The sequence below is a fragment of the Tiliqua scincoides genome, chromosome 3 (genome assembly GCF_035046505.1).
Source record: "Tiliqua scincoides isolate rTilSci1 chromosome 3, rTilSci1.hap2, whole genome shotgun sequence".
Classification (NCBI taxonomy): domain Eukaryota; kingdom Metazoa; phylum Chordata; class Lepidosauria; order Squamata; family Scincidae; genus Tiliqua; species Tiliqua scincoides.
In genome coordinates this window covers 102,249,518-102,266,477 of record NC_089823.1, presented here as the reverse complement: position 1 = coordinate 102,266,477, position 16,960 = coordinate 102,249,518, and the positions used below count along the sequence as shown (strand labels likewise).

General features: G+C 42.5%; 1 protein-coding gene across 1 annotated transcript in view; it reads left to right on the top strand.

Annotated features, from left to right (window-relative positions):
• UBAC2 (UBA domain containing 2) overlaps nucleotides 1-16,960 on the top strand; it is a 99,362-nt gene that overhangs the window by 66,425 nt on the left and 15,977 nt on the right. Inside the window, exon 7 of the mRNA XM_066619998.1 lies at nucleotides 11,114-11,359. Within this exon, the coding sequence (XP_066476095.1) occupies nucleotides 11,114-11,359 (246 nt within the window). The remainder of the gene's footprint in view (nucleotides 1-11,113; nucleotides 11,360-16,960) is intronic.

Below are 16,960 nucleotides of genomic sequence, written 5' to 3'. Positions count from 1 at the left end.
TTAAGTGAGGTCCACCCCTCCTGCTCTCCTCCAGCTATGCCACTGAATATGACACTCTTTTTTTTTACAATGTACTATAGTCACACATGTTGGTGCTTGTACCTGCTCCAGATCAATAACTTGCATGTTGCTTATCTACCTATGTATATTTTGGTTGTGGCTAATATTACATTAAATTTAATGTATTACATTACATTAAATTATTTGAAACTTAGAGCCACGATTCTTAGACCTTTAAACCAAAGCCTCTATGGGCATGTCAGTAAGTGGATAAGAAAGAGCTCTATACATGCATGGAGCTCCATCACTAGGAAGTCTAAATGTGTCCAGGATTCTAGTTAATAGTCCAAATGCATGGACATAAGCCAGTGGCAACGGAGTAATACTTTCAGACTTCTTGGTTTCCCTTCTTAACTTTCATGTCGTTTTCTTCCTCAGGCTAGACATAAAACTGGTTAAAGCACCATATTTGTAGGCTCCAATCCTATCCTCTCCCTGCCAATGCAGCCATTTCACCAGAGGCTGTGCATGAGGGTGGGCGGGCACAATCCTCTTCCAGGAGGAGGACATTTGTTCCCTTTCCCCAGGCTAAAATCCAGTGTTGGAAAGGTTTTACTTGGACCTGCGCCACCACCAGTGAGTGATCCCAGAAGGTGACTTGAGGCTGCAGCTGTCAAGGACTTTACACCACAGAATGCTAGTGGGCATATGGGCATTATGCTAGTTTTGGTGGCATAAGGCCCATATGGGATTGGGCTGCCTGGTTGCAATCCTTTCCTAAGAGTAAGCTTAACTGAACATAATTGGACTTGTTTCCCATTGGAAACATAGGGCTAGGATTGTGCTGTAAGATTTTTTTTAATTCAGCTATTTAGTCCATAGCACAGAAGCTTAAACTTCCTCCCTTGTTTGTGTTTTTCTAACTGATTGAAAGCTGATATTTTTGGAGACTCGGCAGGAAAATTAAAGCTTTCATTTTTGTTTTTTTAAGCAAAGGAAGATTGACACTAATTATTTGGACAGATGTGGGGAAATGGTCTTTCTTGACATCCTTTGACAGATGTAGCTTCCTTTGTGCTGGAGACAAAAGCACGTTAATTGAATTGCACTATATATTTGGCATGGCTTCAAGTTATAATCTGAAATGTACTTGAAGAGTGAGATCCTTGGCAGCAGCTTCTTCTTGCACTGAAATATTTTGCAGTGTCTTTGTAGAACAATGAAAAATGCCTTTTGTTGCGTACCTGCTTGAAGGAATGCCTGCTCGCTCCTCTATTCTTCCCTGATCTGACATCATCTTAGGAGGCCCTGTTCCTAGTGCATCTGTCTTTGGAAGTGGGGTGTATGGTGACCTGAAAGAAAACCTTCTTGGTACCTTGCTTGTAGCATTCTTTTCCTAGGGTGTCTTACCTGGCAACTACTTCGGTGCTTTCAAGCTCCAGACTTTTGTATTCTTCCAGACATTTCCCTAACAATAGTTTTAGTGCTGCTTTCACCACTGTTTTAAACTGCAATAGCTAATTTTGTGGTGGTTGTTTTTGTATTTAATGCCACGTCACATGTTTTTAATGCATGTTCACATTTACCATCTTTTCACTTCAGCAGACCCGCTGATACCTTGTCTTCCTCTTGCACCAATTGTAGCCATAAAATCCCATTTTGTTTTCCATCCCCTCCCTTGCTAACTTATAGCCCAATCCTAACCCGCGCTGGAACAGGCAGGCCAGCTGCCCCGTATCCAGCACAGGGTTGGGGCTGGCTACAGCTCAGCCCAGGGCAAGTGGAATTGATTTTCCTTACCCTAGATAACATGGTAGCAGCCCCATGGGGCTACTCAAATCTGCGCCACTTAAAGAGGTGGTGTAAATGTAAGCAGCCTGGCGCTGTGCCAGGTTGTCTGGGAGTGGAGCTGGGATCTGGCCTAAGTGCTGGATCATGGCTTCACCCCCTCCTGGGCCTGGCTCACCCACGAGCCCACCTGCCCCTAAATGCCTCCATTTCACCCTCCCCCCCTTCAGACCCCTGTGTCAGCCTGACTCTGCTGGCATGTACTTACTGGTCCGTCAGTGCAATGGCAACAGGGTCAGCCTCCGGAGACCAGCACACACCTGTGCGCCCTGCTCCTGAGATGGCATGAAAGTGCTTTATGGCACTTTTGCAATACCTCCGGGCCACCATAAGGGAATTGCACTGGATCAAGGGCAAGTATGGATTGCATTCTAAAGCTCATTCTGCCATTTAGCTCTCTTGACTCTCTCAACAGCTATATGTGTGAATTCATCTTTGGCTGCAATCCTAACCACACTTTCCTGAGAGTGAGCCCCATTGAACAAAATGGGACTTACTTCTGAGTAGACCTGGTTAGGATTGTGCCCTTTGTCAATTTGATCCGCCTTACCCTGCCTGTATATGTCCTTCTTACATGCCAATTCTTCAGAAAACTCCTTGTGAATCCACTCTGGTTTTTTAGACACCAATCCCACTTCTTCCTGATCAGGAAGCAATTGTGTCTTCAGTGCCTCCCTTTTAAGTAACTCCCATCCATCATGAACCCTTATCTTCTTGAGAATATTGATCAATGAAATTTTGCCCAGTGTTTTCCTCATCTTTTTAAAGTAGATTTTCCTAAAGAACAGGGTGCATGTCTGACTCCACTCAGCTTTCCCCCTTTATTTGTACTGTGAATCCAGGAGGATATTGTCTTGTTAGTTGCTCGTAAGGTCCCCTCATCTCATCAACCAGTCTCTCCCTGTTGGTGAAGGTGAGATCTAGACAGCCCCCTACCTAGTTCCCCCTCCTACTTTCTGGAAAATAAACTTGTCAGCAAGGTATATCAAGAATTTGACTACTCATTCTTGGTGGTGTACATTTCCTAACAGTTATCCAGGTAGTTGAAGTCTCTCATTACTACCACTTCTCTCCTCTTTGAAAATTTGTCCATGAGCTCCAGGAAGGCCAGGTCTTCTTTCTGCCTCAGCAGCCCTAAACCAACCCACACAGTTCACCATCACTTCCGTCCTCTTTTATTTTTACCCAAAGAGACTCATCCAGCTTTTCCCTCTCACCATGAATTTCCTAACAGACATAAACTTCCTTAACACATAGTATTACTCCACCAAGCCTTCTTGTTTTGTCTGTACCTTTTGAATAATTATACCCTTTGATTACTACATTCCACTTGTGCATCACATCCCAACAGATTTCAATAAGGCCTAAGATGTATTTACCTTCTACATCTAGTTCTAGTTCATCTTACTTGTTCCCCATGCTTTGCAGATTGGTGCAGAGATACCTGAAGCCGCTGAAGCACCCCCAATGTTAGGATTAATTCTGGCACTTAATAATAGTAATAATAGTAATAAGAATAATATTTCAAATTTATTTGCCATGTTATCTCATAGATTTTGAGCTCCTTTGAAGTGGAAGTGTGGAGAGGTGATATGATATGTCAGAATAATTGTTTGCTTTGTCAAGTTTTTAATTAAAGTTTTGGTTTCCTGGGGACTCATTTAATATTAATTTGAATTTATGTTGTTCTTTTTTCAGTGTTTACTATGCATTCCAAAAATACATTATATATACAGAAACTAGAAGTATATAGGCCATGTCATTGTTAACATTGCTATGCACGTGGTACTCCTGGTTTAAAATCATGTATATATATTACTCTTTTCCACTGTTCTGTGCTCTGATTGAAGCTATCCTGCACAGCTTCACTTGGTAGTCAGTGATTACTGTTTATTGTGATAGAGCATACACTTTTCTCTTGTTTCAAACAGGTGATCAATCTGTGCTGAGCTCGGAATGACCCATATGCTGTGCGAGAGTTGTCTTGTAGAATCTGTTTCATTCTTTGTAATTTCTTGGTTTCTCTGCATGATGTCCCTTTATTGACATTTACTCCTTTGCTCCTTTAGATTTTCAACTTCCCAATTGTTTTGTTAATTTCTAATACATATAAAAGCTAAAACTTCAAAAACAGAAGTTGAAAATAAGTCACACTGTGTTTTTTTTCAGATTACATTCTGTCCCATGCATTTACCATGCAATGGAAAGATTAGGCTTTTGACTGATTTAGACCTGATTTCCATCTTGTCTGTTTCACATTGGTTACCATCACTTCAAACTGGCACTCCTTCACAAATTAATATTGCTTCAGAGATGTTGGTGAGATAGATATGGTTTTGCTTATGTTTCTTACTAAACGGCAAAGAGCTTGTGAGTCATGCTGAATGTCCTGGAAATGTGGAGTAAGAAAATTGCTCTGGAGTTTCATGATGTTTGCTCACAGAAAGCAAACAGTCTGGTTTCACATGCTCAGAAGACCACTGTTTGGGCAGTGATTCACTTCTTGGCTTTTTTTTTGTTTTTTGAATGGAGTTTGGATAATTCTTGCTGAATTGCAAATCTGCCATTTAATAAAAAGGATACAAATGGACATCTCTATCCTGTCGCATGTCAGCACACAACGTCTGTTTGATTTATCGGAAGTGAAAACAAAGCCACAGCCACTTCCGTTTTCTTTGTGGTTTCATGTTGGGATGGGAGGGTACAGACCACTAGACAGCAATAAATAGATTTTTTTTTAAATGTTAAAGGCATTCAACTGAGAACTAACCAAATTTTAAAAAGAAAAATTTTAATATGTCAAATTTCATGCAGGGCACTAATTATCTTCTACTTACAGCATAGCAATATTGAGAAGTCCAAAACAATGTGAACACTTGACATTTAGAAGAGACAACATGTGAATCAGTCTGTTTTAATGTCCAATTTCAGACAGGCTCAATAAATGTTTAGCTTGATGGCTTACTAGTGATACAGTTTTGGTGATGAATATGCAACATTTGCCACCTTAGTTCTATTAAACACAATGGGTTTAACAGTCATGGGTGTGCCCAAAATGTTGCCCCTTCTCAAACATTGTTGGTTGGACCTTAAAAAAATAAAATAAAATCTAAATGCCCCTCCTATTTTTGTCAGAAAAGCAGATTTTTATAGAAAGAAAAATAACTTGAATTTGCATGTGTTTAGCTTTCCAAGTGACAACTGGCAAAAGAGGAAGTTCTAAATGTTAAAGAAATTACTAGTGCAAGTGGAATGCCTTTGTGTACGCTTACATACTTGATAGACTGAACTGAGAATATGTAGCATACTGTTTTGTGCTCTGAAGTCTTAAACGTTTATGCTACTCTGAAAACACTGGTGGTAACAGTGGTAAAACTATGCTACTCTGAAAACATCAGTGGTATCACTAGGGTTCGCGTCACCCGGTGTGGGATGCCAGCTCATCACCCCCCATGCAGTGGGTGGGGCAACACCCCAGGTGTTGGGCGTGGTGATGAACCATCACTCTGCCCCCACTGGTTTTTTGGCTGTACCTTTTAAAGGCTGTACCTTTGGCTGTAACAAAGATAGAACACATTCTGCATGAGATTACGCATTGACTGATATATAACATGATGGTATTATTCCTCCAAACTGTGATTTTAGTGATTTTGGTCACTATTGGTGTCACCCCCCCCCCCAGGGTGTCAACTTACTAACAACTTATTACAGCAGTTCTCAAACTTTTAGCACTGGGGCCCACTTTTTAGAATGACAATGTGTCCAGGACACACCAGAAGTGATGTCATGGTGGAAGAGACATTATCAGGCAAATTAAAATAAATAAGTATAAATAATTAAAGTATAACAAATAATTAAATAAGCAGAAGCCAGCCCTGTTCCACCAAGTGAATTTCCTATTTCCTCTGTAGCCTGCCTGCAATAACACCCCCCCTCCAAAATCAGTAAGGTTTTCAGCCCTGCTCAGTGCCTAGTTCAATTTAAGAACTTCTTTTTAAACCAGATCATAATCAGAATCCACCTGGCTTTGCAAGTCTCAAAAAGGTTCACCTTATAAGCTGAAGCCTCTGTTTTGATTGTTTTTTAGTGTGTGGGGGGGAGGCTGCCTTCTGGAGCACTTGTTTAGTTCCAGGTGCATAGGATCAGGACCATTGTGGTAGCCTTGCACTCTCCTTCACCTGATCTTCCACACCAGTCAAGGCATGTTTGCTTACTCATGAGTAAATGCATTTTTAGTTTCACTTTCCATAGTGCTCAATACATTCATCTGCTTGGAGGCAGGGACTTCCCTCTCATGTGTTTTTGGGGGCTGCATTCATTGGATCAGGACCATTCTGGTGTTGTTGGATTCCTCTCAGCCAGCCCTTTCCAACAGAGTAAGGCAAGTTCACCTACTCATGAGTAAACGCATGATACTGCTCACTTTCACTTTCCATAGGGATCCATGCATTTATTGTTCTCCAGTTTTTTGGCCATAACTTTTGATAGAAAGCAGATATTGCACTCTAGGTTTTTGCATTGCATTCCGCTTGAAATTCCGCATATATGATATATGAAATTCCTATAATATGATGGGGTTACTCCTAACCACCGTGATTTTAGCATGTCACCCCCTCTGTGCGCGTCACCCAGTGCGGCCCACACACCCCTAGCGACGCCACTGGCTGACATCAGATTATGTTTGGGTAAAGTGGCTTTTGAATTTCTATATTTACTCTAAGGATAGCTAAATGATTGTCCTTGAACAACATTAGCCCTATGACTTTTTTTTTGCCTTTTCCCCAATTGTTGTTAGGAGTGAGTGTATGATACCATCATTAGACTGCACTAAACATCAAGGGGCAAATGAACTACATCTCAGATGCCAGCTGTGTGCCTCTCCTCCGTGTGTTATATTTGTCTATGTAAGGCCAGCATCCGCCGTGACTCTTCTGAAAGCAAAAGAAGGAATGTTGCTCTTGTGCTAGACCCATAGGAGAGGAGGAATGGGCTTTTCACTTCTACTCAAGGTATTCTTTCCAGTAGAAAATGGAATTTTCTGCCCTGAATCACTGCAAACAAACCGCTTAGCAAAAACGTTCAGCCCTCAGTTGAACGGAGTACCAGTCCCTGTGTATAGATTTCTGTAAGAGTATTGGGTGCTGTTTTTTGGCAAATTGATAGCTGAATTGCAGAGCCAAATGGAGAGGCTCTCTAATCCGTGAGTAGCAGTGGTAGGCAATGGTGACAGGGCTAGGGAGGAACTAATCCCTGAACAGCTTGGTGCTAAAGGTAGGAAAACATATTACCATCTAGATTTAAAATGTTGAACAGTGTTAATTGACATCCCACATGCCTTTTTCTTTTCTTTTTTAATCTTTAAGTAAATACAGTCATATGTTGCTTAGGGATTGGCTCCAGCACCCCCATCATAAAGCGAGACTTGACGTTAAACTAAACCTCCAAACCCAAGAGAGCTTTGTGCACCTCTGGAGGCTTTCCAGAGCCCTGCAGAGATAGCATGTGTTTGCATGGGGCTGGGTGATAGCAAAAGGCTCATCAACATCTGATGCTTCCTCCTCTATGCTGGCTATCCCTCAGCTTGTTGGAAGATTGCTGCTGCAACAACAAGGCCTCAGAGTTCAGCAGTGGGGAGCGAGTTGTTTCACCCTTCCTCTTCCTCCATCTGTCTCTTGGTTCCTTCCTTGGGCTTGCCCCAGAGCAGCCCTCAGGTAACCTTCCAGAGACCTCACATCATTGGCTTCTCATCATCACCAGGGTTGTGAAGGTTCAGCTGGAGTCACTGAGATGGTGCTCAATATGGTGGGCGTGTCTGGAAGCAATTCTCCAATGCCTGTTTGCTATGGAAAATTGACCCAATCCAGGCAACTCTCTAAAAACCAAGAAGTATAACTGGCTGGATGTGATTACTGCAAATCCCCCCAGCGTATACTGTATAGGCGTGTCTTCCTCACCCTCCGCACAGCACCAGCACTGCTTTCTGTTCCTGAGGAGACCACTGTCTCTTCTCCTCTTCCTCCTGCAACCTCTTTCGCCCCGCCTGCCTGCCTGCTCATAACTACATCGAGCCCCCCCCCACCTCGAGTGCACTGGTGCAGTATTTGGGGATAATGAGAACTGAGTTGTGGATAACGAGAGGTAGGTGGCAGTTCTGCCTGGTGCAAATAAGTGAATTTGAAGATAGCTAATAGTGCAATTCTAACTTGCACTGGAACAGGCAAGCACAAGTTTCAGGCACTTAGTGGCTCATGCTGGGCCAAGAGGAATCACGCCCCCTTACCCCAGAGAGAGCCACTGCAGTACTAATGGGGCTACTTGGATCTGTGCCACCAAAATCAGTGGCATCCTGGCCCCACCTCTCTCCCCACCCACCCGTCCCCAGGAACGCCTGCTGCCTGCCTCCCCCCCTGCCCTGAAACGCCTCTCTCCTGCCTCCTCCTTGCCCTCCGCAAACCCCTGTGTTGGCCAAACTTGGATGATTGAAACTCACTTTCCCCGGGGCCCATGACGGTGTGCGGAGGCTGGCACAAGTCCCTTGTGCTGGCCTAACTGCCTCAAGAGTGGCATGGAAGTGCTTTAGATGTCCAAATTTAACAAAATCTGATTTCAGACTAATCTAGAATCCCCAATTGTTTATGCAGGTCCAGCCTATTTATACATGGATTTTTTATACACGGATTTGACTCGAATGGCCCCTGCAAATGAGAAGGAATGTGCTGATCCCTGGAGAAGGGGAAAAATGCATTCCTTTAAAATCAGTTTAAAAAACTGAACAGTCCTTTAACAATAGCCTTCTTAATGAGGGGGGGGGGCAGCTGGCTGACAATCCATCAATCCTTCTCTCTCCAGGCAACCCCTCCCTTCCCCCTGAGAAGGTGAAAGAAAGGTGATCACTTTGCATTGGTGAAGGGAGGGGCTGAGTGAAGCTCTTTTCTAAGCTCTTGGAGGACAACTGACTGATGGAATGTCTTCTTAATGACTCTTATCTTACATCACAAAGGTCATCAAGGCTGTTTATAAATCACCAGAGCAAAGAAACTTTGTTTTTTAAATTGATTTGCTATAGTGCATTTTTTGCCATCCGTACTTGGAAGGGAACCCATGTGTATAATGAGGCTAAACCTGTATGTTCTAACTTTATTCATTCAAGTGCGAAAAATATTGTTTCATGCTTACCTAAGTCAAAGTTCAACTGAAGGCAATAGTTACTGTTTTCAATACACCACAGTCATATTCCTTGCTGCTATAAGCATATACCATCACAATTTTTTTCATAAACATGCAAATAGGTGAGAACAGTATGTGATTGTAAAGATATTTACAACATAAATACATAAAAGTAATTTTATTTGTTTATGTAGCTTTGACAAAGTCCTATAGTCCACTAAAATTCACACTATTCATGGCATAAACTTATGCCTTTAATCATCATAATAAAAATGGATTGTCTAAGATGAATAGTTGTTTGGCTTTCCTGAAATCTTCCCAATTCAAAAACTATTTATTGCTTATAATTGGATTATACAGCAATACTTTGCACTTTCAACTGGTTAGGGACCAGAGCATGGATGAAAGTCAAAAATTTCTGATTTTCCTCTGAAAACTGAAAGTCAGTTATTTTTTTGCTTCTAGGAGGCAGTGTGAAGCATGCAGAGGCCCAGGCGAATGCACATAGCCTTTGCCATCTTCAGAAAGCCCTCCAGAGGTGACCGGAGTACAACTCCAATCACCTTCTGAAGGTTTAAGGGGCCAAAATCAGCAAGTTTGCTTATCTATGGTTTTTGGTATCAGTGGGTTGATCCATGAGTAAGAACAGATCCCCCACAGACACTGAGGCCCCACATGTAATATCAGAGACCTTTTAAAACCTCCAGTCCCACTAATTAGTTCATAGAGAGAGTGTCAGACCTGTAAATATGTCAGGTAGGAACCTGGGTATGTCCTGTTTCAGAGCAGGGTGCATACAAATTAGTAGACACAGCAGAGTCTTGAAGTTGCTGTTGTATTTTGAGCACAGAGCCATACGCCAAATAGTCAAAGCAGTCCAGGTCATACACATGGAATATAGCAGTCCAGAGTTACCTTGTTCTAGTCCAGTATCCACAAAGCAAAGTCAAAGTTAGTCCATGGTCATATACAGTATTTGTTTAACAAAGTCTCCAGCAGCAGCTTACAGTTCACCCACTGCACTGGTGGAGCTGCACAGTGAGGCTTAAGTGGGCTTCAGCACCCAATCTGAGTCTCCCCAGTTAATTAGGGTGTGTCTGCACAGGTGTAGTGCAATCCAGTTAACTCAGCTGCTTGCAACTTGCCCTGAACCAATTGTTTGCAACCAGTTCTGGCTATGTCGGAGCAAAGAGCTAACAAAATATTCATAAAAAGGTGGAGAAAACTCATCCCTACCTTCTAGTAAGCAATTGCATGATACAATTTGATTTTTAACCATTTGGCCTTGGTACAGTTCTTTTTAAATTTTAATCCATCCAGAAAACAAACACAGACGCACCTTTTTGTTAAAATCCTCACCCATCAAAACCAAACCATAGGGGATTTCCCTGGCAAAATTTATCTTCTATTCCAGATAACTAACAAAGGTTTAATAATAAAGCTGAAGATAGCTCCGAAGTAATTATAAACTTTGTACCCGACTTCCTGGTAGCGGTTATCAAAAAATGTGGTCGCTTGTGAACTATTATTTGGGACGTGTAAATGAAGGCAAGCTACCGTATGTATTCAACTGTTTCTAATGCCAATAAAGGTTTATGAAATGAAATGAAAGAATAATAAAGCTGTTTCTTGCCCAGTGGAGCTCCTTATTTAATTATAATAATTTCTCCCTATCTGTGCACTCAGTTCCCATTGATTTGCTTATTCGCAGGATCAGAAGCGTTACATTGTGCCATCTGCTGCCTATTCTAGGCTATCTGTGGATATCTGCGGCCATCCTGAAGCTATTATCTGCTTTGGTGGCCATTTTTAATTTGCAGCAGCCATTTTGAAGCCATCAAAAACAACTATCAAAAACTTTCGATAGTCTAATTATATGTATATCGCCAGCACCATTTTCTATGATAGGTGATCCCATGACTGTAATCTCATTGTTATAAGACTGCATAATTAGCAGAAGCATGAATTTGACTTACAGAAATTTGTAGAGTATCATTCAGACTTAATTGCATTAGTTGCCATAATAATTACATTCTTGATAACACTCAACATACATACCTTCAGCAAATTAACCATTCTTAATTTTTTGGTTTTTCAGATTTCTGGAATGTGCTACAACAGTAGTGTGTTAAAAGTGTACCGTGTTCTTTGTGTGCCCAGTGGTGTGGCAAGGATATTTGCTTGGACACTTGAACCAATTTTCTCATCTGCGGAGCCATCCAATGAGGTCCGAGTTGGAATGGGAGCAACTGTGGACATACAGAGGCAACAGAGAATGGAGCTACTGGATCGGCAAATCTTGATGTCTCAGTTTGCACAGATGAGACGTCAAAGACAGCAGCAGGTAAAGAAAATACTTTTTCTGAGGAATGTATCTTATTTGTGAAGTGGAAATGTGCAATTTTTTTTGTCTGACCACTTTTGTGTTTTTCTCTTATGACAAGTATCATTTTGTGTTATATATATCTCAACCCAATGTTTTGTTCAATCATCTGCTTCAAGGTTATGAGTCCTACAATCCACTAGGTGTAGGTTTCTGAGTGGTATCACGGTTGTTGTAACTGCTGTCATAAGCCAAAGTTTCTGAACCTGGAGCTTGTTCCCCAAAATTTAAAGGGGACATTTTGGTACTCAGCCTTCAAAACCCAAGGCATAAAGTTATTATTATTAATTATTATTATTAACTTTATTTTTACCCCGCCTTTCTTCCCGGAGGGACTCAAGGCGGCTTACAAACAAGGTTAAAGCAAATTAAAAAACATAATTTAAAAACAGATAAAAACATAACGACATATCATAAAAACAGTAGTCAGATAAAAAAGTAGTCAGGTAAAAGAGCATAGCGCAGCAAATTATAAAAGGATCAGGCCTGTAACCAGGTTTTAAAAAAGATATTAACAGATGCTAAAAAGATGTTTAAAAGGCCAGGAACTCAGAAGGCTTATCTAAACAGAAGGGTCTTCAGGCCTAGCTGAAAAGTTTCAAGAGAGGGAGCAGTTCTTAAGTCAAAGTGAAGAGAATTCCATAGTGTTGGTGCCACTACTGAGAAGGCCCTATTTCTTGCCGCCGCCCCACATACCTCCCTAGGCGGCAGCACTTGTAAAAAGGCCTTATCTGATGACTAAGAGGACGAGCTGGATTGTACGGCAGTAGGCAGTCTCTAAGATACCCTGGCCCAGAACAGTGTAGGGCTTTAAAGGTCAAAATCAGCACCTTGAATTGGGCCCAGAAATGGGCAGCCAGTGCAGCCGCTGGAGAAGTGGACTGACAGAGTCAAACCACCTACCTCCAGTAACTACACAGGCCGCCGCATTCTGCACTAGTTGCAGTTTCCGAACCATCTTCAAGGGCAGCCCCACCTAGAGCGCGTTACAATAATCTAACCTAGTTGTCACCGTGGCATGGATCACCATGGCCAGGTCTGCATGATCCAAGTACAGCCGCATCTGGCGCACCAGTCGAAGCTGAGCAAAGGCCCCCCTAGCCACAGCCACCACCTGGGATTCCAGGAGCAGCTGCGAGTCCAGGTGGACCCCCAAGCTGCGGACCTACTCCTTCAGGGGGAGTACAACTCCATTCAGTGCAAGCCAATAGTCCAGCACCTGCATAGAGGATTTCCGAACCAGGAGAGCCTCTGTCTTATCCAGATTTAATTTCATATTTAATCAGCATATTGATGGCACCCCACTCCAAACCCCCGGATGACCTCTCCCAGTGGTTTCATGTAGATGTTAAATAGCATGGGGGTCAGAATTGAGCCCTGTGGCACCCCGCATCTCAAGGGCCAGGGTGTCGAACAGGCATCCCCCAGTACCACCATCTGGGACCGATCCTCCAAATAGGAGCGGAACCACCGCAAAACAGTGCCTCCAACTCAGCCAATTGGCCCAGAAGGCTACCATGGTCGATGGTATCAAAAGCTGCTGAGAGGTCCAGCAGGACCAACAGGGACACACTCCCCTTGTCCAGTCCCCGGCATAGGTCATCCACCAAGGCGACCAAGGTGGTTTCTGTCCCAAAGCCTGGCCTGAAACCAGTTTGAAAAGGTTCCAGATAATCCGCTTCATCCAAGATCCTCTGGAGTTGAGACGCCACCACCCACTCAATTACCTTGCCCAGAAATGGGATGTTGGAGACTGGCCGGTAGTTGTCTAATACAGTGGAATCCAGGGAGGGCCTCTTCAGGAGTGGGTGAACCACTGCCCATTTCAAAGCATGTGGTAACGTCCCCTCCATCAAGGAAGAGTTGACCACCCTCCCTGTTCACTCAGCCAGTCCACCCCAGGCAGCTCTTATCAGCCAAGCTGGGCAAGGGTCGAGCAGGCAGGCAGATGGCCTTACACTCCAAAGGAGTCTGTCCACATCCTGGGGCTGTACAAGCTGAAAAGAATCCCACAACACTGGACAAGCAGTTGCCAAGGGGACATCGTCAGACATTGTCAATGTGACATCCAAGTCGTGACGAATATGATAGATTTTATCTGTGAAATGTTGTGCAAACACGTCACAGTGGCTGACCATGTGTTCCTCCTGGTCTACTGGAGGGGCCTGATGGAGGAGGCCCGTACCACACGGAACAGCTCTGCCGGATGGTTCTCAGCAGACGCAATGGTAGCAAAGATCTCTTCGCTGCTACCACTGCCACGGAATAGGCTCTATAATGAGCTCTACTCTGTGTCCGATCGGATTCATCACAAGTTTTCTGCCACCGTCGCTCTAGACACCTGCCCTGCCGCTTCATCCTTCGCAGCTCCTCAGTGAACCAAGGAGCCATTCCGAGTCTGCGACATGGCAGAGGTAACTCCGGAGCAATCTCATCCACTGCCCTAGTCATTTCCCCATTCCAGAGGTCAACCAGGGCCTCAGATGAGACGCCAGTCTTGGCAGTGGGAAAATCCCCCAGAGTCCTCAGGAAACCTTCAGGATCCATTAGCCTCTGAGGGCGGACCATGGAACGTGGTCCCCCGCCTCTGCGAAGGTAAGAAGCTGCAACAAGCCTAAACCTTACCAGGAAGTGATCTGTCCATGACAACGAAGTGATCTTAACCTCCTCTACATCCAGATCACTACCCCCGTGCCCAGCTGTAAACACCAGGTACAGCATGTGTCCTTCAGTATGTGTTGGGGCCAAGATCTTCTGGGACAGGCCCATGGCTGTCATGGCGGCCATGAAATCCTGAGCTGCACCTGCTGCAGGGGCCTTGGCATGAACACTGAAGTCCCCCAACACTTATAAGCAGGGGGACTCCAATGCTACCCCCGAGATCACATAAAAGTGAACAGCATTTCAGTGCAGAGCAAAGCAAGCTACATGTTGGTTACAACACAGACTGGGTGTAGGAGATCCTTCACCTTTTCTAACTTGGATTTAAGAGGGGCACTTCCAGTTATAGTAAGAAACAGCCTGCAAGCTAAATAGAGTATTTTACAGCAGAAAAGTGTAGACATTATTTAGTACTCTCTCACCCCCTGCTTTTTCCTCTGCAACCTGTCTCCCGTCTGCTTTTCCATCCAATATGACTATCAGTCATTGCTGATTCAGTCTCTGCACTGAAATGGAACTTTTACAAGTCTTCTACAAACTTCAGCACCCAGAAACTAGTAGTGAAACATTCCCTTTTGAGGGCTCCACCAAGCTACAGTATCTCCAAGTGGCTCTGTATCCCAGAGAAAGTGGACTCTTCAGTTTTGAATGGAAAGGTTCTCTTGCCCTTGCCTTGCCCAAACCCTGGCCCAGGGGCCATTCGCGGCCCTCGGGGACTCTTGGGGACCCCCAGTCTACATTGGCCTCAGATAAATTTCCGAAACAGAGAAGCTTCTACATAGTGTTGTAAGAACAGTGTCTTTTTCAATGCTAGTTTTAGAGTAGAGAAACAATGTGCATGCTTCTCTTTAAAAGTACATTTTTAAGAGCTCTTCTTCTTTCATTTGTTCTATTTCCCCATCTCCTTATTGTTGATGCCTTGACCAACATAGTGATCTTAGCATTAGGACTCAAGTGTCAAATGAAAGCATTGGTGAGAACAGTTCATAGTAAGTAGTGCACACCCGCCTCTTAACAGGAAGGCACATTTCTGGAATTCTGGTTAGTTGCTTAAATTGCTTTATTAATTTACACTGTTTTATAATACTGAGTCAATTTTTTTCAGCATAGTTGGACATTCTGTCAACATTTCCATTGTGCTATGTGTACTTTGAATTAGATTGGAAAATCTGATTCAGTGTATTTTAAATGTTTTTAAAAATAAGACTCACCTGAGCAATCTGTTTCAACAGAAAGCTTATAATTATACATGACAATGGTTACAATGGTTACATTGTCATGTCAGTGTTTTAGTTCAGAATAATGTTAGTAGTTTTCCTTAATCTCATATTTACCCAGTTGCTCTGTATATATGACAGGAACCACTGAGGCTAGAACCAGGAACTTGTAACTCACTGCAGGGGACCCGGTGGGGGGGGGGAGAACTAGATGAGAGGAGGAGGGGCAGAGAGGTATATGCCAAATCCTATCAGCACTGGCAGCAGCCTTCTCGTTGGCACAGACGCGAAGAAACGCATTGCAGAGCAGGAGGCTTACAGAGGTGTAAGGGGATTTAAATCCCCATTCCCCTCCGAAGCCTCTTCATCCCCCCCCCCACTATGCATTTGTTTTTGGCACAGCCTGGGGGGGGTGGAGGAAAGGATAGGATTGTGCTGTTAGTTTATGTAAGAAAAGATACCATCTATGGGTTAATTTTAAATGCTTTTTCTTTTATTACTGAGGAAGTGGGTGTAAATGGTTCTCTATCCACATTTCTTGCCATTTAGTTAGTGGATTAACAACATTAAATCTTTCTTCCACATCCATCTGAGGTTGACAGTTTCCTTGTATACAAAAGATAGTACAAGGTTGGGCATTCCTTTTCCAGAATATTACAAAATACAAAACTTTTTTGAGCGCCCACATGACTTTAAAAAACCCAACTTTTTTGCCTAAAAAAAAAAACCACAAACTGTGTCTCATGCACAAAATTATTGAAATATTGTATAAAGTTATCTTCAGGCTATGTGTATAAGGGGTATATGAAACTTAAATGAATTTTGTGTTTAGATTTGGGCTCCATCCCCCATCTCTCATTATGTATATGCAAGTATTCCAAAAATAGAAAAATCTGAAAAATAGAAAATTGGAAAATTTTAATAGAAAAATAGAAAATAGAAAAATCTGATATCCAAAATGTCCACGTGGTGGACATGTACAAACTAAAGCCAAAAAGTATTGCATACAGATACATGCACAGATGCAGCTGATTTTAAGAAGAAATGTGCAAATGAAACCTGAAGTCTTTTTGCTGAATATGATAAATAGGTAGAAAAAAGATTTGAAATCTTATTTTTATATATGATAAGTGCGGCTAGAATACTTTATGCACAACATTGGAAAACTACAGATATTCTGTCAACAGAAAAATGATGGACAAAAGTTATGAACTTTGCAGAAATGGACAAACTTACGACTTTACTTTAAGAGAAATCAACAAAAACTTTCATGAACAATTTGAAATCAGTTATTGACTTTCTGTATGAGAGAGAGAGAACAATGTCTTAATGAGTTGTGGATTCAAAGATTAGATTAAAAGGAATAGAGAATAATAATCTGAGAAGAAATACATATAATGAGAAGACAAGTGGTCCTGTTGGAGATACAGCATATGTAAGGGTGGAAATTTAGATTATAAATATATAAAACTGTAAGTAACTAGAATATTTGACTTTGTTCTTGCTACTCTATTAGAGATATTCTATGTATTTTTATGTATATTTTTAATGTTTTTTTTAAAATTGTGTTTCTCCTTTTATCCTTTTCTCATTTATTATTATACAATAAAAATTTTATACCATCAAAATGCTTCTGGTCACAAGCACTTCAGGTGAGGGATGTCCAACCTCTAGTAATTTGTAG